General features: G+C 33.1%; 1 protein-coding gene across 4 annotated transcripts in view; it reads right to left on the minus strand.

Moving 5' to 3' along the window:
* The window catches only part of LOC143226789 (tRNA (32-2'-O)-methyltransferase regulator THADA-like), a 69,252-nt gene that overhangs the window by 17,428 nt on the left and 28,220 nt on the right, over nucleotides 1–23,604 (minus strand). For all 4 annotated transcript variants that reach the window (XM_076458200.1, XM_076458202.1, XM_076458201.1 and 1 more), the window contains 9 exons: nucleotides 21,293–21,445; nucleotides 19,705–19,814; nucleotides 18,992–19,164; nucleotides 17,822–17,997; nucleotides 17,435–17,626; nucleotides 15,994–16,136; nucleotides 15,289–15,426; nucleotides 12,155–12,259; nucleotides 2,996–3,106 (listed from right to left, as the gene is read on the minus strand). In XM_076458200.1, the coding sequence (XP_076314315.1) occupies nucleotides 2,996–3,106; nucleotides 12,155–12,259; nucleotides 15,289–15,426; nucleotides 15,994–16,136; nucleotides 17,435–17,626; nucleotides 17,822–17,997; nucleotides 18,992–19,164; nucleotides 19,705–19,814; nucleotides 21,293–21,445 (1,301 nt within the window). The remainder of the gene's footprint in view (nucleotides 1–2,995; nucleotides 3,107–12,154; nucleotides 12,260–15,288; nucleotides 15,427–15,993; nucleotides 16,137–17,434; nucleotides 17,627–17,821; nucleotides 17,998–18,991; nucleotides 19,165–19,704; nucleotides 19,815–21,292; nucleotides 21,446–23,604) is intronic.

The raw sequence follows: 23,604 nt of genomic DNA on the forward strand, positions 1-23,604 counted from the left end.
CCACCATTACCACTGTATAATATCACCACCATTACTACTGTATAGTATCACCAACATTACCACTGTATAGTATCACCACCATTACCACTGTATAATATCACCACCATTACCACTGTATAGTATCACCACCATTACCACTGTATAGTATCACCACCATTACTACTGTATAGTATCACCACCATTACTACTGTAAAATATCACCACCATTACTATTGTATAGTGTCACCACCATTACTACTGTATAGTATCACCACCATTACTGTATAGTATCACCAACATTACTACTGTATAGTATCACCAACATTACTACTGTATAGTATCACCAACATTACTACTGTATAATACCACCACCATTACTACTGTATAATATCACCACCATTACTACTGTATAGTATCACCACCATTACTACTGTATAGTATCACCACCATTACTACTGTATAGTATCACCAACATTACTACTGTATAATACCACCACCATTACCACTGTATAATATCACCACCATTACTACTGTAAAATATCACCACCATTACTACTGTAAAATATCACCACCATTACTACTGTATAATATCACCACCATTACTATTGTATAATATCACCACCATTACTACTGTATAGTATCACCACCATTACTATTGTATAATATCACCACCATTACTACTGTATAGTATAACCACCATTACTACTGTATAGTGTCACCACCATTACTACTGTATAGTATCACCACCATTACTACTGTATAATATCACCACCATTACTACTGTATAGTATCACCACCATTACTACTGTATAATATAACCACCATTACTACTGTATAGTATAACCACCATTACTACTGTATAGTATCACCACCATTACTACTGTATAATATCACCACCATTACTACTGTAAAATATCACCACCATTACTATTGTATAGTGTCACCACCATTACTACTGTATAGTATCACCACCATTACTACTGTATAGTATCACCAACATTACTACTGTATAATATCGCCACCATTACTACTGTATAATATCGCCACCATTACTATTGTATAATATCACCACGATTACTATTGTATAATATCACCATGATTACTACTGTAAAATATCGCCACCATTACTATTGTATAATATCACCACGATTACTATTGTATAATATCACCACGATTACTACTGTAAAATATCGCCACCATTACTACTGTATAATATCGCCACGATTACTACTGTATAATATCACCACGATTACTATTGTATAATATCACCACGATTACTATTGTATAATATCACCACGATTACTATTGTATAATATCACCACGATTACTATTGTATAATATCACCACAATTACTATTGTATAATATCACCACCATTACTACTGTAAAATATCACCACCATTACTACTGTATAATATCACCACCATTACTATTGTATAATATCACCACCATTACTATTGTAAAATATCACCACCATTACTATTGTAAAATATCACCACCATTACTATTGTATAATATCACCACAATTACTACTGTATAATATCACCACCATTACTATCACCACCATTACTATTGTAAAATATCACCACCATTACTATTGTAAAATATCACCACCATTACTACTGTAAAATATCACCACCATTACTACTGTATAGTATCACCACCATTACTACTGTATAGTATCACCACCATTACTACTGTATAATATCACCACCATTACTACTGTATAATATCACCACCATTATTACTGTATAATATCACCACAATTACTACTGTATAGTATCACCACAATTACTACTGTATAGTATCACCACCATTACTACTGTATAGTATCACCACCATTACTACTGTATAGTATCACCCCCATTACTACTGTATAATATCACCACCATTACTATTGTATATCACCACCATTACTACTGTATAATATCACCACCATTATTACTGTATAATATCACCACAATTACTACTGTATAATATCACCACCATTACTACTGTATAATATCACCACCATTACTATTGTATAGTATCACCACCATTACTACTGTATAATATCACCCCCATTACTACTGTATAGTATCACCACCATTACTACTGTATAGTATCACCACCATTACTACTGTATAATATCACCCCCATTACTACTGTATAATATCACCACAATTACTACTGTATAATATCACCACAATTACTACTGTATAATATCACCACAATTACTACTGTATAATATCACCACAATTACTACTGTATATCATCACTGTATTTCAATCTTTACAAGTTTTTATTAATAAGGCACTACATTCTCCCAGTTAAACTGATGAATTAACTGTATAAATTAAAGTTACTGTTTAGTACTAATCTATATAGACAGCTTACTACATTTAATACACCATAGAAAGATGAAAAATAAATGATGAATATATATATTGATAGAACAAATTGTTTTTAACTCTTAAAGGTGTTTGTATCCTGCATTAGAAATTATCTGTTTAAGTGAAGTCGTTTTCTACATGTAGTTGATGGTTTAACAATTAAAGCTACCTAAATACACTCATATCTCAGAATTCAACATCTTACAGCCACTTTTATCAAACATTTCAGATAAAAATACCACAAAAGTAATGTACTTTAACTTTATACATACATGAAAACCACAAAAGTAATGTACTTTAACTTCCTACATACATGAAAACCACAAAAGTAATGTACTTTAACTTCCTACATACATGAAAACCACAAAAGTAATGTACTTTAACTTAAATAAAAATATAAACAAAGTATTTTTTTCTCCCAAATTACCCAGAATTCACAACATACAATCAGCCTAAACTAGCAATTAAATGTATGGCCTGTTTTAACACCTCTAAGGTAAAAAGGATGTTTGACAAGAAAATGAAAACCATTAAACAGTGAATTCTCTTCTAACTTTGGATACAGAGAAACCTATGCTTAAGAGAAGGGAATATAAAAATGTCATGCTGAAGAAATACAATATGCAAAAAAAATAATCTATCATACATGTTGTGAATCTGGTTCACTTGTGACTACGGCTTGAACAAGAAGGGAAATTCCGGCTGATCGCCGAGTCGTAGAACAGTTTACAGCAGTTTTCATTATACCAACATAAACCTGAAAATGGAAGAAACAAAGTAAATATAAACTCTGACTTTCATGGATGACACTTGAAATCAGTGGAGACTTTTAACAAAACATTACACACACACACACACACACACTGTTTAAATAGATTACAGTTTTCAAGTTTTCACATTTCAATCTCAACCATGACAACAGCATTCCATACCAGGATGTAATGTTGCTTGTAATCACATCACTTTCTAGAAGTTCTCCACCAAACTTACACTCAGCTGCTTTAGATCAGCCATTCTGGGAATGATCATCTGATGTATTGGTATGTTCCACAAACCCCATTTTAAACCCGACAAAGATTTGTTATATGTTTGTTACAGTTTTTTCATATCAAATGTGTCATACATGCACTGTTGTCACAAGTTATTTTCAAGTAATTTTTGATCTCTATATGGGCTTGGCTATTTTGATAAATTTTGTAAACACCAGGTAACTGTAAAAGTTTACATGTCATAACTTATATATAATAAATATCGAAATTTGAAAAACTTTCAGTAAACATTCCAAGACTTTCATACACAAAAATTCAGATTTTCTAATTAAGTACTTTTACTAATGGATTTGTCTGTGAATACAAGGAGACAAAAATATTGAATAATGTAACATAAAAGTTATGATACTGAATGTCGTAACACATAAGCTACGACAATGAATGACATACCATGAGTTATGACAATGACATAATACACAAATAATGCCACTGAATGTTGTAACAAACAAAATAACGGCACTGCATGATGTACAAACAAAATAACGGCACTGCATGATGTACAAACAAAATAACGGCACTGCATGATGTACAAACAAAATAACGGCATTGCATGATGTACAAACAAGTTTTTCTCAAGCTTATTTCACAAGAAATCATTTACATAATTGGTACCATTAACCTACTCTAAAATAAAATAAATATACATTTAAAACAAGAAATTCAGTACCGACATTGGGTTTTTGTTATTTTGCTGTCAGCCTACCTGAAAAACCTAAGCCTACTTTTTTGTGTAATGATAATAATGATACATTAAGAACTTATTTCAGATATTCACTTATTAAAAGTGAACATAATAATAATACATATAACTGATATAATTCAACTGATTTTTCTAACTATACCATAACTGCTTTAAAGGAACTCCTTTAGCTAGTCAATCTGAGCTTAGTGATAGCAACTTATTCACGAACCTGTAAGTAAAATAACTAAAAATCTCTATTGGGTACGAGCTAGCACTACAAGTATTTGATAAAGCAAAATTTTGGTTTTCTATTTATTATCCATGGTGTAATAAGAAATATAATTTGTGGAGGTGAAGGGCTATAAAAATTATATTATGCCTTAAGAACGCCTATAACATTAAACAATTTATGTTAAACATCACAGAGGGATAATAAGAAAAACAGAAAACAGTAAAAGTCAACTACACAATGTCACTTTATGCAGACAAAGTGTGATTGAAACTATTCTGCAACTTCATTTTTGAATTAAAACTGATATGATATTAAAAATTCATTTATCATCTGTGTTTTGATGTCAAGATTAATGTATAATATTTGAAAATAAAATAGTTTAATTACATCTTGAATGTAACCCTGAAAAAATTGTGACAACTGCAGTTTTACTAACTTGTTGTGAAAAAATCTGAATTTCAAAGTATCTACTTCTGCAAAAACATCTATTTAAACTCAACACTAAAGTTACTTCTTTACTAGGAAATAATCATGGAGTGTTAAATGGTACACATTGGGTTTCATCTATCACTTATTGATAATGATACCTGAGAAAAGGAAAGGCATCAGCAATACAGAAAAGTCTCAAAGTGTCAATTCAACATTTACTGATAACTAAAACTACAAAAGAGCCAGAAAAGTTGTTAGTATTTGCAGTAACTGTAGCAGCAGTGGTTGAAACTTGAATTTTGAATATCTCGATCTTGTTATCACATTAGTATTAGGTCTATTACATTTCTAAACAGTACACGATGGGGTCTTATTATCACATTAGTATTAGGTCTATTACATTTCTAAACAGTACACGATGGGGTCTTGTTATCAGATTAGTATTAGGTCTATTACATTTCTTAACAGTACAGGATGGGGTCTTGTTGTCACATTAGTATTAGGTCTATTACATTTCTTAACAGTACAGGATGGGGTCTTGTTGTCACATTACTATTAGGTCTATTACATTTCTAAACAGTACAGGATGGGGTCTTGTTATCACATTAGTATTAGGTCTATTACATTTCTAAACAGCACATGATGGAGTCTTGTTATCACATTAGTATTAGGTCTATTACATTTCTAAACAGTACATGATGGGGTCTTGTTATCACATTAGTATTAGGTCTATTACATTTCTAAACAGTACATGATGGGGTCTTGTTATCAGATTAGTATTAGGTCTATTATACATTTCTAAACAGTACATGATTGGTCTAGTCCCTTAGAAATTTTCGAGAATTAGAAGAGAGTATAACTTGTATTCCAACCTTACTATATTTGTAATACCAATTACTTATGTCGTTTCAGTCAATCCAGAGCTGTTCAGGCTGGCTGGGGTATAATACACACAGTAATGGTCTGAACACAACGTTTATACAAACCATTTGTTACAACAACAACAGCTGTGGTGTATATGTCTACTACAAGCAAATAAAGAATGATTACAATTCTGCTTGTTACAAGACATTAATATTAGGCCTAATAGATTTCTTCACTTTCTTGTAAAAGAAGCACACATAATAACAATAGCTTAGTCTTGTAGGGAAAAACTTCAATATACTTCAAGAATGAAGCAACTAATAAAAAAAGCCATATTTAACAAAGCAATTATATTAACAATAAAACTACAACAACGTTTAACAGAGAAATTATATCATCAACACAACTTACTACAACACAATAAAGAAATTGTATTAACAAAACCTACTAGTTTAAATTGCTAAATTATATTAATGTAATTATTACAAGATGTTTGTTTGTTTTTAAATATTGCACAAACATACACAAGAGCTATCTATGCTAGCCATTCCTAATTTAGCAGTGTAAGAGTAGAGGGAAGGCAGTTAGTCAATAACACTCACTGCCAACTCTTGCACTGCTATTTTACCAACAAATAGTGGGGTTGACCTTCTCATTATAACACCCCCATAGCTGAAAGGGTAAGCATGTTTGGTGCAACTGGGATTCAAACCCATGACCCTCAGATTACCAGTCAAATGCCTTAACCACCTGGCCATTACAAGATGTAATAGAGGAATTGTATAATCAACACAACCTACTACAATAAATTGATATGGAAATTCTATTACCATTATACCTACTACAACATTCAACACTAATTATATTAATGTTATACCTACTGCAAAATTTGACATAATTATGTCAACACTAAACATACTACAGTACTTGACATTAATTATGTCAACACTACACATACTACAATACTTGATGTTAATTATGTCAACACTACACATACTACAATACTTGACATTAATTATGTCAACACTACACATACTACAATACTTGACATTATGTCAACACTACACATACTACAATACTTGACATTATGTCAACACTACACATACTACAATACTTGACATTATGTCAACACTACACATACTACAATACTTGACATTATGTCAACACTACACATACTACAATACTTGACATTATGTCAACACTACACATACTACAATACTTAACATTATGTCAACACTACACATACTACAATACTTGACGTTATGTCAACACTACACATACTACAATGATAGCGGGCGTTATGTCAACACTACACATACTACAATACTTTGGGCATTAATTATGTCAACACTACACATACTACAATACTTGACATTAATTATGTCAACACTACACATACTACAATACTTGATGTTAATTATGTCAACACTACACATACTACAATACTTAACATTATGTCAACACTACACATACTACAATACTTGGCGTTATGTCAACACTACACATACTACAATGCTTAACATTATGTCAACACTGCACATACTACAATACTTGATGTTAATTATGTCAACACTACACATACTACAATGCTTAACATTATGTCAACACTACACATACTACAATACTTGGGCATTATGTCGACACTACACATACTACAATACTTAACATTGTGTCAACACTACACATACTACAATACTTGACGTTATGTCGGCACTACACATACTACAATACTTGACATTATGTCGGCACTGCACATACTACAATAGCGGACATTAATTATGTCAACACTACACATACTACAATAGCGGGACATTAATTATGTCAACACTACACATACTACAATACTTGATGTTAATTATGTCAACACTACACATACTACAATACTTAACATTATGTCAACACTACACATACTACAATACTTGACATTATGTCAACACTACACATACTACAATACTTGACATTATGTCAACACTACACATACTACAATACTTGACATTAATTACGTCAACACTACACATACTACAATACTTGACATTAATTATGTCAACACTACACATACTACAATAGCGGATGTTAATTATGTCAACACTACACATACTACAATGCTTGACGTTATGTCAACACTACACATACTACAATACTTGACATTAATTATGTCGGCACTACACATACTACAATAGCGGTGTTAATGTGTCAACACTACACATACTACAATACTTGTGTTAATTATGTCAACACTACACATACTACAATACTTGTGTTGATTATGTCAACACTACACATACTACAATACTTGATGTTAATTATGTCAACACTACACATACTACAATACTTGATGTTAATTATGTCAACACTACATATACTACAATACTTGACGTTAATTATGTCAACACTACACATACTACAATACTTGATGTTGATTATGTCGGCACTACACATACTACAATACTTGACATTATGTCAACACTACACATACTACAATACTTGACGTTATGTCAACACTACACATACTACAATACTTAACATTATGTCGGCACTACACATACTACAATACTTGATGTTAATTATGTCAACACTACACATACTACAATACTTAACATTATGTCAACACTACACACTACTACAATACTTTGACATTATGTCAACACTACACATACTACAATACTTAACATTATGTCAACACTACACATACTACAATACTTGACATTATGTCAACACTACACATACTACAATACTTGACGTTATGTCGGCACTACACATACTACAATACTTGACGTTAATTATGTCAACACTACACATACTACAATACTTGACATTAATTATGTCAACACTACACATACTACAATAGCGGTGTTGATTATGTCGACACTACACATACTACAATACTTAACATTATGTCAACACTACACATACTACAATACTTGGGCGTTATGTCGGCACTACACATACTACAATACTTAACGTTATGTCGGCACTACACATACTACAATACTTGACGTTATGTCAACACTACACATACTACAATACTTAACATTGTGTCAACACTGCACATACTACAATACTTGACGTTATGTCAACACTACACATACTACAATACTTGACGTTGTGTCAACACTACACATACTACAATGCCGGACGTTATGTCAACACTACACATACTACAATAGCGGGCGTTAATTATGTCAACACTACACATACTACTGATGCTTGGGCATTAATTATGTCGGCACTACACATACTACAATAGCGGTGTTGGTTATGTCAACACTACACATACTACAATACTTAACATTATGTCAACACTACACATACTACAATACCGGACGTTATGTCAACACTACACATACTACAATACTTGACGTTATGTCGGCACTACACATACTACAATACTTGACATTAATTACGTCGGCACTACACATACTACAATACTTGACATTGTTATGTCAACACTGCACATACTACAATAGCGGATGTTAATTATGTCAACACTACACATACTACAATGCTTGACATTATGTCAACACTACACATACTACAATACTTGGCGTTAATTATGTCAACACTACACATACTACAATACTTGATGTTAATTATGTCAACACTACACATACTACAATAGCGATGTTAATTATGTCAACACTACACATACTACAATACTTGATGTTAATTATGTCAACACTACACATACTACAATACTTGATGTTAATTATGTCAACACTACACATACTACAATACTTGATGTTAATTATGTCAACACTACACATACTACAATACTTGATGTTAATTATGTCAACACTACACATACTACAATACTTGATGTTAATTATGTCAACACTACACATACTACAATACTTGATGTTAATTATGTCAACACTACATATACTACAATACTTGACATTAATTATGTCAACACTACACATACTACAATACTTGATGTTAATTATGTCAACACTACACATACTACAATACTTGACATTATGTCAACACTACACATACTACAATACTTGACATTAATTATATCAACACTACACATACTACAATACTTGACATTATGTCAACACTACACATACTACAATACTTGACATTATGTCAACACTACACATACTACAATACTTGTAATTTGTGGACAAGTTATTATTAATAAACTACTATATAAAATAGTAAAAGTGTGTGTGTGTGTGTGTGTTTTCTTATAACAAAGCCACATCAGTGTAGCTGCTGAGTCCAACAAGGGGAATCGAACCCCTCATTTTAGTGTTGTAAATCTGCAGACTTACCAGTGGGGGACTATTAAATATTAATATTTAGTAGTGAATGCAGATAAGGAGGTTATAGTTATAGGTGATTCTTAAACAAGGCATGTAAACAGGATAGTCTGCAGGGTAAATTAGGAGATAAAAATCACATTGTGCTGCCCAGGGGTATAGGTGGAGGATATAACTGTCAGAATAGGACATAAAATAAAGGGGGCTAGTAAAAATGCAAATTATGTGATGCATGTATGAGCTAATGATGAAGGAAAAAGTAGCTCAGAGGAGCTAATTAATAAGTAAAGAAAAACAAGCGTAACTGAATTTGGGTAGAAGCTGGCTTGTTTGTTACAAGTGTTAACTCAGCTGTAAGGGAGGTTTTAAACTGGAACTAGGTTGTTTTCAAGGCCAAAAAACCAAATACAAAATGAATAAGAACAGTTCAGCATAGGAAATGATTATAGAGGTAGTTATACGAGTCGTCTTAACTGTTAACATTGTAACGTTAGAAGTATAATAAAACATGACTTTTGTTATGAGTAGACGATTTTGATATAATGTGAATAACTGAAACATGATTAAATATAAATAATTTTTATGACAGAAATTTCCTCAGAATTAGACTATTTAACAGTAGAAAAGTGGGAGGAGGGAGTGGCTTTATATGTAAAATGTGAATTTGTTTGTTTTCGAATTTTGCACAAACCTACATAAGGGCTATCTTTACTAGCCATTACCACTCACCACCAACTCTTTAGCTACTCTTTTAACAGCGAACAGTGGGATTGACCATCACATTATAATGCTCCAAGGCTGAAAAAGTGAGCATATGTGGTGTGATGGGGATTCGAACCCACAACCCTCAGATTACAAGTCAAGTGCCTTATCCACCTGGCCATGGCAGGCCAAAATGTGAGTTACATTCTCTGCAAGTTAAGGATATTAAAAATAATGATAAGGAGATTGAAGACATATGGGTTTCTATTACTGGATATAAAAGGAAGAGGCATTTAATGGATATTTGTTACAGACTGCCAGATGGTTATGAAGTCAGTGAGAAATTTTTACAATGAGATTAAGGTCTCAGCCATTAATGGAGTCATAATTATGGGTGATTTTAATTTCAGGCATAAAGATTGGTAAATGTTAAAGTCAAACCATAAGGGAGAAAGGTTTTGAAAACAATTCAGGATGACTTTCCTCTTTGAAAAGGTTACTTTTTTTGTACATGAAGGTAAGGATGTAGATTTGGTGTATCTGGATTTTCAAAAACCATTTTACAAGATGGCACATAAAAGCTTGTAAAAATTTATCTTTATAGGTGTGGGAGATAAGTTAGCAAATTCAACAGAAGAGTGGCTGAATGTAAGAAAGCAGATCAATGTCACAAGTAGGGTACCTCAGGGATCAATTGTAGAACGTTTAGATCACTTCAGTGACATAGATAAACAAATAATCAATAAATTAATTAAACTTACAGATGACACTGAGGTCTTGGATGATGCTGGCTGTGAAGAGGATGCTCTTGATTTACAAAACGATTTACATGATTAGCGAGTTAGGCAAATAAATGGCAGACAACGTTTAATTATTATAAATGAACCAGGGTTATCATAATTTGAATTATAAGTATAATTTGGATGCGAATAACCTTAACAGTGTCATGACTGAAAGGGATCTTGGTGTAATAGTTGTAAAATCACTAAGGCCTAATAAGCAGTGTGCTGTTGTTACTGGTAGAGCAAATATGATTTCACATTGTATTTACAAAAATATTGAATACAAGTCTGAAAAGGTTGTAACACAACTATAAATTTTGGCAGTGCAGGAGTCATCTTCAGCTAAGACAGTTTTATTTTTCTAACAGGGTGGTTGGATTTTGGATATTGTGGAAGCAATAAATTTAAATGAAGTTAAAGAAAACTTGATAACTATATGAATGACATCAGCTTTAAGAATTTTTTCTAAATTCATTTAATAGTTTTAGTTTAGTTTAGAAGATGGTACAGCCAAGATGGACCTAGAGATTCCATGTTGTTCCAAAACATTATGGTAATATGCCTTTATTTAATAGTTTTCAAATACTATATATACTTTAATACACTTTTACCTGTATTACAAAATACTTGTCGGTACAGTGAATCTGTGTTAATATCTTTAGCTGAGAAAATGTGAAAACATTTTCCCTTCTTAAGCTCTTTAGATTACTACATACTAACAAAATGCATTATATTCTTTGTATTAAAAGTTGTGAAATACGGTTAGAAATATCAAGATGATACAATCCCTGGAAACTTACCTTTTCCAGAGTCTTTTGTGGTAATGCTGCAAGATTTATGTCAGAAGACTTCAGCAGTGAAGCACATACCTGGTGAAGTGCAGAGCTACAAGCTTCAATGGCTCCCTATAAAAATGTGTTCTTTTCAGGCAACTATTTGATACTCAAAGCAGGTTTTCTCTTTAAAATTACCTACTCATTTAATTATATTATGAACGACTGTATCACAAACAAATACTTTGAAGATGTGCAGCACATATATGATAACACAAAACATAAAAGAATAATGGTGAAACTTTGTCAAGTGGATGGCAACTGCCTGTTGTGGAAAAACTAGTTTAAAGGATGACATTTCGAAAGTCTTCCGCCTATTGTCTTCAGGTCAGTGTGTAATAAAATGTCATTCCTCTACACTCGTGTCTCCACAACAGGCAGTTGTTGTCCACTTTACAAAGTTTCATCATGAATACTTGACGAAATAATCTATCAAAGAATACTGTTAACAACATCTACTCATTAGGGTACATTCGGTATGACACTTTACACATTTGTACCTTTAAGGCTTAATAACCTGGGAAAAGAAACAAAATAAACGTGCTCAGTAACACATTTTTCCAAAGTACAGTTGCTGGCAAATTCTTTGGCAATAATTTTATATATTATTTTGTGTTTAACCATTCTCATCATTTTAGAAGGAAAAACAATAAAGAGAATATAGAGTCATGTGAAAAAATTAAGACACCCTATGAAAGCCTGTGTATATTTGTAACATTTTTGGATATATAGATATTTAATCTCAATTTTAACAATACTGAGACATTATAGGAATATAACTAAACAATTAAAACTGTAGAAAAGACTTTTCAAGATCTTCTGCAAATGTAATTCTACAAAAATACATATTCTAACTGAGGAAAAAGTTAGGACACTCTACCCCCTAATAGCTAGTGTTACCCCCTTTGGCTGAAATAACTGCAGTGAGACGCTTCTTGTAGCCATCTTCCAGTCTCTGACATCGGTCTGAAGAAAGTTTGTCCCACTCCTCAATGCAGAATTCTATCAGCTGTGAGATGTTTGAGGGGTTTCTTGCATGTACAGCCCATTTCAAGTCACCCCACAGCATCTCAATGGGATTAAAATCTGGGCTTTGACTCAGCCATTCCAGGACTCTCCATTTCTTAGTTTTCAGCCAGTCCTTGGTGAATTTACTGGAATGTGTTAGGTCATTTTCATGTTGCAGGGACCAGTTCCGCTTCAGCTTTAATTTTCGTACAGATGGTCTCACATGATCCTTAAGCACCCTCTGATACACAGTAGAATTCATGGTGGATTTTATGATTGTGAGCTGTTCAGGTCCTCCTGCAGCAAAGCAGCCCCAAACCATGACACTTCCACCTCCATGCTTCACAGTTGGTATGAGGTTCTTTTCCTGGAATGCTGTATTTAGTTTACGCCAAACGTGTCCTCTGTTCTGATGTCCAAATAATTCAATTTTGGACTCATCTCTCCAAAGAACATTATTCCAGAAGTCCTGGTCTTTGTCTACATTCACTCTGGCAAACTTCAGTCTGGCCTTGATGTTTCTCTTAGAGTGCAAAGGTTTCCTCCTTGCACACCTCCCATGCAAGTTAAACTTGTGCAGTCTCTTTCTGATTGTAGAAACATGCACTTTCACATCAACAGTAGCCAGAGCCTGCTGTAGGTCCCGTGGTGACATGTTAAGGTGTTTGGAGACCTCTTTTAGCTTCTTGCAGTCTGCTCTCGGGGTGAACTTGATTGGACGACCAGAGCTGGCCATGTTGGCAGTTGTTTTGAAAGCCCTCCACGTGTTGACTATTTTCCGAACAGTGAAATGGCTGATTTCAAGATCTTTTAAATCCCTCACCAGACCCATAAGCTGCTACAATTTTCTTTCTGAAGGCCTCAGACAGCTCTTTTGCTCTCACCATGGTGCTCACTCTCACTTCAACAGTTAGGAGCACACCAAACTAAATGTCTGAGGTTTAAATAGGGCAAACCTCATTCAAAATGCTGAGTAACAATCTTCTAATTATGTGCACCTGGTGTGATACACCTGTGTGTGAGTTGAGCCATTTTAAGTGGGGATAAATGTGGGGGGGTGGTCCTAACTTTTTTCTCAGTTAGAATATGCATTTTTGTATAATTACATTTACAGAAGATCTTGAAAAGTCTTTTCTTCAGTTTTAATTGTTTAGTTATATTCCTATAAACTCTCAGTATTGTTAAAATTGAGATTAAATATTTATATATCCAAAAATGTTACAAAAATACACAGGCTTTCATAGGGTGTCCTAATTTTTTCCTCAGTTAGAATATGCATTTTTGTAGAATTACATTTTACAGACGATCTTTTCTTCAGTTGTAATTGTTGTTATATTCCTATAATCTCTCAGTATGGCTTTTATCACGAGCTAGATAGCCTTCAATTTTTACAGTAGTACATTAATAGGTAGGAATCATTTAAATAAAACACATAACAGAAATTGTTGAAACATAATATTCAAACAGCTCTCAACCAAAACTCTAAATCAAGAGCTGTGGTTTATAAGAATGGTCAAACCAAAACTCTAAATCAAGAGTTGTGGTTTATAAGGATGGTCAAAAGAATGGAAAAACCAAAACTCTAAATCAAGAGCTGTGGTTTATAAGGATGGTCAAAAGAATGGAAAAACCAAAACTCTAAATCAAGAGCTGTGGTTTATAAGAATGGTCAAACCAAAACTCTAAATCAAGAGCTGTGGTTTATAAGGATGGTTAAAAGAGTGGAAAACATCATCATTTATATAATCTCACACCTGTGAAAGTCCTTTATGCAGTTCCAATGAATTTTTGAAGCCTTTGATGTGATTAAAATGGTCATATCAGCTCATGTCCACAAGCAAAATAAGATCTGTGGAAGTCTTTATGTGTGGTCTAACATTGGCAATGGCTATTCTTCGTAGATTTGTTGTAATAGAAATCAAAGTGTTCAGCAGTAGCACTTAATCATAACCTTTTCATCTTTTTATCTTATTGTAATGAACTTTTGTCACTAATACTCTTTATTGTTAACATTCATGTAGCAATTTCTCTCCATTTTCCATACAATTTGTACCGTAAAACTTTTAATCTAGTTAACATAAAATGAAAAGAACCTTGTGCCGACATCTCATCAGGACAGAAACCATACAGTTTACAGCTTTTTGTACTAAGGCATGGTCAATAAAATGTTTCAGCTTAGGGTGCTCCGTAAACATGACTGTAATAAGATCGGCCAGAAAAAAACAACTTTCCTAGATGAAAGAGAAACGTAGTTACTAAGTATTATAGATCTGAAGATAAACAATAATATTTAGTACTGACATTAGCTATAAATGTTCTAGCTTGATGGAATTTGTTGATAAAGAACTATGTGGTATTAAAGTACACAAAAGAAACACCAGGATAATTAAACAGTATTTTTTACACTTTGGTAATTCTTTATAAAACTACCATAATATAAGTATTGGCATTACATCATTTAAACTGCTTGGTTACATAATAAAGAGATTGATAAAATAGATTATTACATAATACAAGACATCTGGTTTAAAAATATACATGTAAAAACGGTTCATTTGGGTTGAGAAAAGGTTGAAATGTTGTTTGCTCCTCTACATAAAAAATTTCTCAATCCAAATAAACCGTTTTTACATGTATATCTTTCTCTATAAGTGAGTTTTCTCAACATCACTGAAGACATCTGATTTGTATATATTAATTGTGATTAAGCAAAAGGGTTCTTATCACCGATTTCTCAATTCATGGTTCTTAAAAACTGTAAAAAATTACTCAAGAACCACAAAAGTTTATCTACCAACCTTAATGGACTGCCAACAACAAGATATCAGAAGCTGGTAATCATGGGGCAGAGCAGGATCATCCTCCAAGATCTGGTTTTCCCGAAACTTGTGAGCCACATTTTGTAGAGAAATACCCATCTCTTCAAATGATGGTGCTACCTCTGTACAAATAGAACACAGAAAAAAATATATTATAGAAACTTTTATATAAAACAATACATAGATATATACATTTCCTCTCTCCAATAAATAATTTCACAATACCCTTATGAATCACTAAGTTGGCGTATCTGAGTGAAATATAAATCTTTTTGTTACAAAGGATTGGAATTCGTGCATCTATTTTTTTACTTAATACAATAAACAATAAATACATAAAGGTACCAGTACTGAAAACAAAGACGTACTGTTTTCAAGAATTCTGTGAATAACCTTCCTCATGTTATCCTGTTTCAAGTTTGGTACTGATTGATCAATAAAATGCACATGAAGCAGATACACACATACATAAACATTTATTTATATAACACTTTTGTTTTGAACTTACTTACTAATTAAATATATTCTATTACAAGTTACGGCTTTTACAATAAGTACGATTTCTGTTTAGAACAAGTACAACATTTCAGTCCTTGGGGTGTTTATTTTTAAATACATAGCTTTTAAGAGTGAAGAACAATTTATATATATATATATATGTTACCACAATAGTTCATTTTTTCTACAGTATTAGTTTTACTAGAAAAATTTTTAAACAATACCATCATGTTTCAAAACCATACACAATATTATAACTGGGATTGACAGTTAAAAACAATACATCATCAACATTATTTATAAAATACGTGATAACTGCCACGACTTCTATATTGGAGAAACAAGTTGAACAATGGAAACTAGATTCAAAGAACCCAAAAAGTCACCTTCACAAGTTTTTGAACACTGCAAATAAAATAAACACATCATAACCATAGAAAACAACCAAATACTAAATAAAGAAACAAACATAAACAAACCCAAAATTAAAGAAGACTTATACAACTTAAGCCCAAAATAAACCAATATAAAGGAACACCTTTATGCCTATATTAATAAATATATCCAACATCTAAGAACGCCCTCTACATTCCTACACTCAATTACACAACCGCCTTCAACATGTGGTCAGCTACTGGTCAGTTACCTCTTTCTTTCTTTGTGAACCTAACAATGACCGAAAAAGATCGAAACATTGTTCACTCCTCTATTAGCACCTTCACTACCCATACCAGCCTTTCTCAAATATATAAGTTATAAACAATACCATCATGTTTTAAAACTATACACAATATTATAACTAGGACTAACAGTTACTTTTGTGAATGACAAACATTTAAATTAAAATTACCTGGGTAACAGACTTCAAATTCCTTTATCAATATGATAACATTCAGTAACAGTAAATAAATAAGATGCTAACCTTTGCTTACATCACTCCCTGAGCCCATGGCCTCTAACATCAGCTTCACAATGTTGTCACAGAGATCAAACACATTTGTCATCAAATGTTGCATCTTTATGAGGGTTAGCTCATCTCCAGGAATTGATTCTAGTAAATGACTCAGGGCTTCAGGTTTATCTGTCATGACTCGATGCAGAGCATGAAGTATACCTGGCAGTTAAGTAATGTTTCACGTTAACTATGCCTCTGTCTTTTTCTTTTTAAATGCTTAAACTCTGAATTACCAATTCATAAAAAAAATGTTAAAATGGTCTTTTAAGTTCCATTTGTAGGTACTATTTCAACTTCCAAACAGGTTTTAATGTTACCTTACTCTTAGTAAGATACAAAAACTGTTAAAAGTACCATGTACTGGGGTGTTTGATGCAGCTTTCAGTAAGTTATTCTCAGCCAAAGAAAACTGTTCCTCTGCCATTCTCAGAAGCTCTGTCAGGTAGTCCAGTTCAGGGTTAGAATCCAGAGTACCAGTCAATATTATTTTGTGAGTCCAGCTGATCTGCATCTTGGATCTTACTACACATCTAGAACATGAAAAAAACAATTAACCATAAATTACTACTGAATACAAAAATATTTAACATTGTGTGCATGTGCAGATTATATGGATGTGAAGACAATATTAATACTGACAAGTAACACAAAATTAAATCAAAACAAAGCACTGTAACTCCAAACCTGTGACTAATGTTAGTTTGTAAAAACCAAAAACAAGTCTAAACAAAGATTGACAGTTTATTCCCACAGCAGTCCCACTTCTACAGTCACTTAGGATACATTTTATATCCCACATTATGTACCCTGGTATCCTTTCAACTGTTGCAGTTTTTAATTTTTGTTTTGGATTATTTCTTCTTATAACAAACAACATAAATACATACATATATATATGTTTAGGTGCAAAACTTCACAGGGGCTAACTATACTATACCAACACCAGAAAACTGAACATGGGATTTTGTACTGCATGTCCAGTACTTAGTTAAACCACCAGAGGACTTACATATATATATAAACACACGCATTACTTAATTCAAAACTGAACGTGGGATTTTGTACTGCATGTCCAGTACTTAGTTAAACCACCAGAGGACTTACATAAATATATAAATACATGCATTACTTAATTCAAAACTGAACCTAAGATTTTGTACTGCATGTCCAGTACTTAAACCACCAGAGGACTTACATAAATATATAAATACAGAATTACTTAATTCAAAACTGAACTGATTAACACAAATTTAGCTATTTAAATAAAAATTATTCTTGTCTCCAGATTATAAGGATCTATACTGAGATATGGATAAACAGGATGTCAGTTTATTCCCACTCTGCTGTTGACAACAACACCTTGGAAGTTTCACTCAATGTGTTAACTGCATTTGTCTTCATCAGGCTAAATAATTAATAATATTTCAACAACCTGACGAAGTTAGTGTCTGTCAGCCTCTGGAAGTAAAACTCTGATAATGCAAAAACACCCCAAACATATCTGAAAAAATAAGTGGCCCTAACCTGATGAATAACAAACGATGGATGAAAGCTCCAGTGTCACATTCTTGCACATGAGGACTGTTGCACAATCTTAATGCTGATGCTAACATATCTTCATTTAATGAATGCAAGCTGCCATCTGGTGGTGGCCACAAAAAGTAGTCTTCAAGGATTTTAACTGCAAGTTCTTTTATCTGTTACATTTATTAATTACAAAAAAAAATATTTCTACCAACCTTTGTGACACAGTCATGAAATGGAAATAAAATAATTTGAAACAGTAACAGTTAATACAAGTTATCAAATAATTTGAAACAGTAACAGTTAATACAAGTTATCAAATACTTTTAAAGGAAACCTTTACTTTGTCACAAACTATGAAACACCTTTTAAAAACTAAAACTTGAACAAGAACTAAGCTACCATAAAGTCATAACAAATTTTTATAATTAAAAAACTGTCTTCCATTATAGACAGAGACTTAAAATCCTCAAACACACACTACTCACTGTACACATTCTACATATCACTTAAAACAAAACAGACTTTTGGAAAATTCCACTGAAACAGATTAATCACCAGACTGACAAACATAAACCATACACATTTTAAAATACAAATTTCCATACAATTTACAAAAATTAACTAAGGTACAGACTACAAGTTTACAATTAAATTTTGTCATTTAAATAATTAATTAATTTGAAGAGTAATTTTACACTGTTTTACTCTACCTCATCAACCCTGTCCATCATACAGGTCATAATAGTATACAATATTGGCACAGTAAAGAAGTTCCAGTTTCCATTGCTTTGGACAAACTGGACAAGTAGATGGGTTTTAGCTGTAAGATAAAAAACAAACAAACCAGCAAACCAGAAACATTACAAACAAGCTTGTGTTCTTTTTATTACTGTAAACATAAAAAAGTCCTGTTTAATATATTTACAAGCATCTCACATTTCAACTCCATACACTCATTTCATGCATAGCTGAATGTAAATGTCTTATCAGGAAATGAGAACATATCAGTCCATTAAAAAAAATAAAGATAACTGATGCAATAGGGTAACTACTTTCATTTTACAGGATACTTTCATTTATATATATAAATATACTTTAGTTCAGAGATATGCAAGGTGACAGCTGACCTACAAAGAACAAAAATGCTACCTTGTTCACAGTAGAGTAAAAAATACTCAAACACTTTCAAATATATCATAATTCTTCTTTTTACTTATGAAGAAAAATAGTGCTTTATTCAAAAGTGTTTCATTTCTAGTATCTTTTGAACTCTTAACTTTGTGATAATTCTAATATTATAGATGTTCCCAGAATGTACACACACAAACATTAACTTTGTGATAATTCTAATATTATAGATGTTCCCAGAATGTACACACACAAACATTTCACTCACTTCAACAATGAGCACTTAGATATTGAGGACAAGCCTATAAACATAACTTGAAATAGCTTCCACTAAGATTACTGGGAGATTATTATGGACTGAATAAGTTTCTCTATCTGGTTAGTAAAACCCCTAGTGAAAAGTTTTAAAATTGAGGGGGTCAGTAAATTTTGGAATGGAGAGAAATGTTTTGATGGTTTCAAAGTTACATTTATAAAAATTAAACCATAATAAATAATGTTTTTTCTTTCAACATGTTTGAACAGGAGTCATGGCATGGGAGTATTTGAAGCAAACAATGCCCACCCTAATACATCTTGTTAATTGTTTTGGTACTTGTATTAAAAATTTATTAGAGGGGGACACAAGCACTAAATGTTTGTTGAAAGGAACAATAATGGTCAGGAAACACTAAACTGGATCAGTACATGAATATTTATAAACATCGTGTATGTCACCACATAAAGTTTGTTTCTATTGGTATTTTGTTTACAGAACTAAACCCATCCTATAAATATCACATTCTTATGTTTCACTGCCCGTTTCAGTTGAGATGACTTCTATGTTAGCCAATCAGCTCTGAGCTCTTATGGTGAATTGTTACGGTCAATCTCTTTAAAAAATTTTTATTAGTAAATATTCTTTTATCACCAATCATTTTCAGTGAAAAATCTTTATTACAATGTGATAATTTAAATGCTTTTAACTCAAAATTAAATGAGAACACCCAACAACACGGAAATTTATTTTCTTACCAAAGCCAACACAGTAATTATTTTATATTGTTCATTATAGAATTAACTCAAACAATCAGTCATCAATCATGTTGAAAAACATGATACTTGAGAAATCAGAATGTTACAAAGTTCTATAACAACTGAAAGCTTCAGTACTATTTGAAAACAGTTTACCTGGAGGAACTCCCTTTTTCCTCTGAGGATTTGGTTCGGAACAAAATGTTTCCATGGTAACAAGATAAATGGATAAGCACGAGTGGCGACGCTGAAAGGATGATCCAGGAATAAGGTTCCTTGTGATTAAATCTAACAGCCAATCAACAAAACCTGAAAAAAATAAAAGCTAAGAATTAGATTCCTTGTGATTAGATCTAGCAAACTAATCAACAATACCCAAAAGATTCAAACCAAGGAATGAGATTTCTTGTGATTTGGTCTAGCAGCCAATAAACAGTCTTCAAAATTCAAACCCAAGAATGAGATTTGTTGCGATTAGGTCTAGCAACCAATCGCCAAATCTGTACATTCAAAGCTAGGAATGAAATTTCTTGTGATTAGATCTAGCACCAAACCATCTGTATAAATGGGAATGGAAAGATGGTTCAAAAGATGTTTGGTAAATAGCAAGTAATATTTCCAATTAGGTCACATCTGGGAATAGTTATAGAACGTGGTGGAATGAACTGGCCAGTGGATATAGCAAGTTTATACAAGATCAGACCCAATTCATCCAACTGTACTTGGATACAAAGACCAAAAGAAACAACAGCAGACCCTCTATTCTGAAAAAGCATGGCCACTTAGAAAGGAAAACACAACTTCAGGTGGAATGCTGTGGTAATAATTGAAGTTTTGAAGAGTACAGTAAAGACAATTGCAAACATTAAAGTTGTAGAGGTAGTTCATGAGATTCAGTATACAAACTCTTGGACTGGAGAAGTGCAGAAGGCCCCTCTGCAGAGCCAAAGACCCTGATGGTGAATAGGGTCCAACATCTTCAAGGCCATGGTCTTGGCAGAGGCATAGACCCATAGCAATTTTGATGAAATGAAGGTACAGTAGATTTTTAGCACAGAATATTGAGCTGTTTCCCAAGAGGTGGATGAGAGGACACAGAGTATGTTGAGTGCCCTTGTACACTTGACATGTAGCTGTTAGATTTGTGGAAAGATGTCAGTTTATGATCTAATATAAGCCCCAAGAGCTTTGTCTTGGGCACCAAAGGAAGCACAACTTTTCCAAGATGGAGCTCAGAATTAGGGTGAATACCACATTAGCAGCAGAAGTACATGCAAACAGTTTTGGAATGAGGATAGGTAAAACCGTCTGCTGTGGTCCATTTCAGTAAATGACTGAAACTGTCATTCAAAACACTTCACACTTGATGACTGACATGAGATATAAAAGTTGTCAACAGAGAGACCACTGATGGTATCAATCTTTATAATGAAAAGTGTGTTACTCAAGACACAGCCCTGAGGGACTCTAAGTACCTGTGGGAAAGAACAGGAGAAGGTAAAACCCACACGATCTTCAAATCGAGAGTCCATTAAAAATGTTTAATAACAATTGGCATATGTCTATGTAATCTGTATGAGTGGAGATCTCCACAGGATACCATACCTCTGCATAGTATCGTAAAACTTTCTCAAAATAAAAGAATACAGAAACAAGATGTTGTCGCTCAAGAAAAGCTTCCTAAATTTACGTGTCAAGTCAAATCAAGTAATCCATGGTGGAATACTGTCAATGGAACCCACACTGGGTGGGCGAGAAGAGGTTGTTTAATTTGAAGAACCAAACAAGATTATCATTGACCATCCTCTCTAAAATCTTGCAGAGATAGCTTGTCAAATCAGTTGGAGAGTAATTTGAAAGAATCTTGGGATCCTCCCAGGCTCAGGAAAAAGGAGGGCCAACAACATGGTGCCAAGCATCAAGAACAACATTCTACTGCCAGATCTGGTCAAAAACAACCAAAGGATTAGCAAGAGAGTTAGGAGAGAGATGGCGAAGTATCTTGTAGTGAATATCAATAGGTTCAACCGATGTTCTGCCAGACTGATGAAGAGCAAGCTTGAGTTCCACCAGTGTAAACAAGCAATTATAGTCATACTGATGATCAGCCCAAAGGGAAAGAGGTTATTGCTCTACTTATGTCTTGATGGCTAAGAAGGTGGGGGATGAAGCAGAAGTGCTAAACGCATGAGAAAAGCTTTCACCAAAAGTATCAGTGATGCTCTGAGCATCAGCTGGCCATCAGAGAGCAAGATCAAAAGGATGCAGAAGTTTACTGTCCAGTAACCTTTTGAATCTTGTTCCCATACAACTTTGAAACTGGTGGTAGAAGAAATGCTAGATGTGTATTTATTTCAAGATTTCTTCTGGCTTTGATGTCTCACCTGCTAAGCATGTATATGGGCCCACTGAAAAGTAATGTGGTTTACAATGTGGGATACCTACACTAAAGGTATCCCTAATTCATA

This window comes from Tachypleus tridentatus, chromosome 9 (assembly GCF_004210375.1).
Source record: "Tachypleus tridentatus isolate NWPU-2018 chromosome 9, ASM421037v1, whole genome shotgun sequence".
In the NCBI taxonomy this organism is placed as follows: Eukaryota; Metazoa; Arthropoda; class Merostomata; order Xiphosura; family Limulidae; genus Tachypleus; species Tachypleus tridentatus.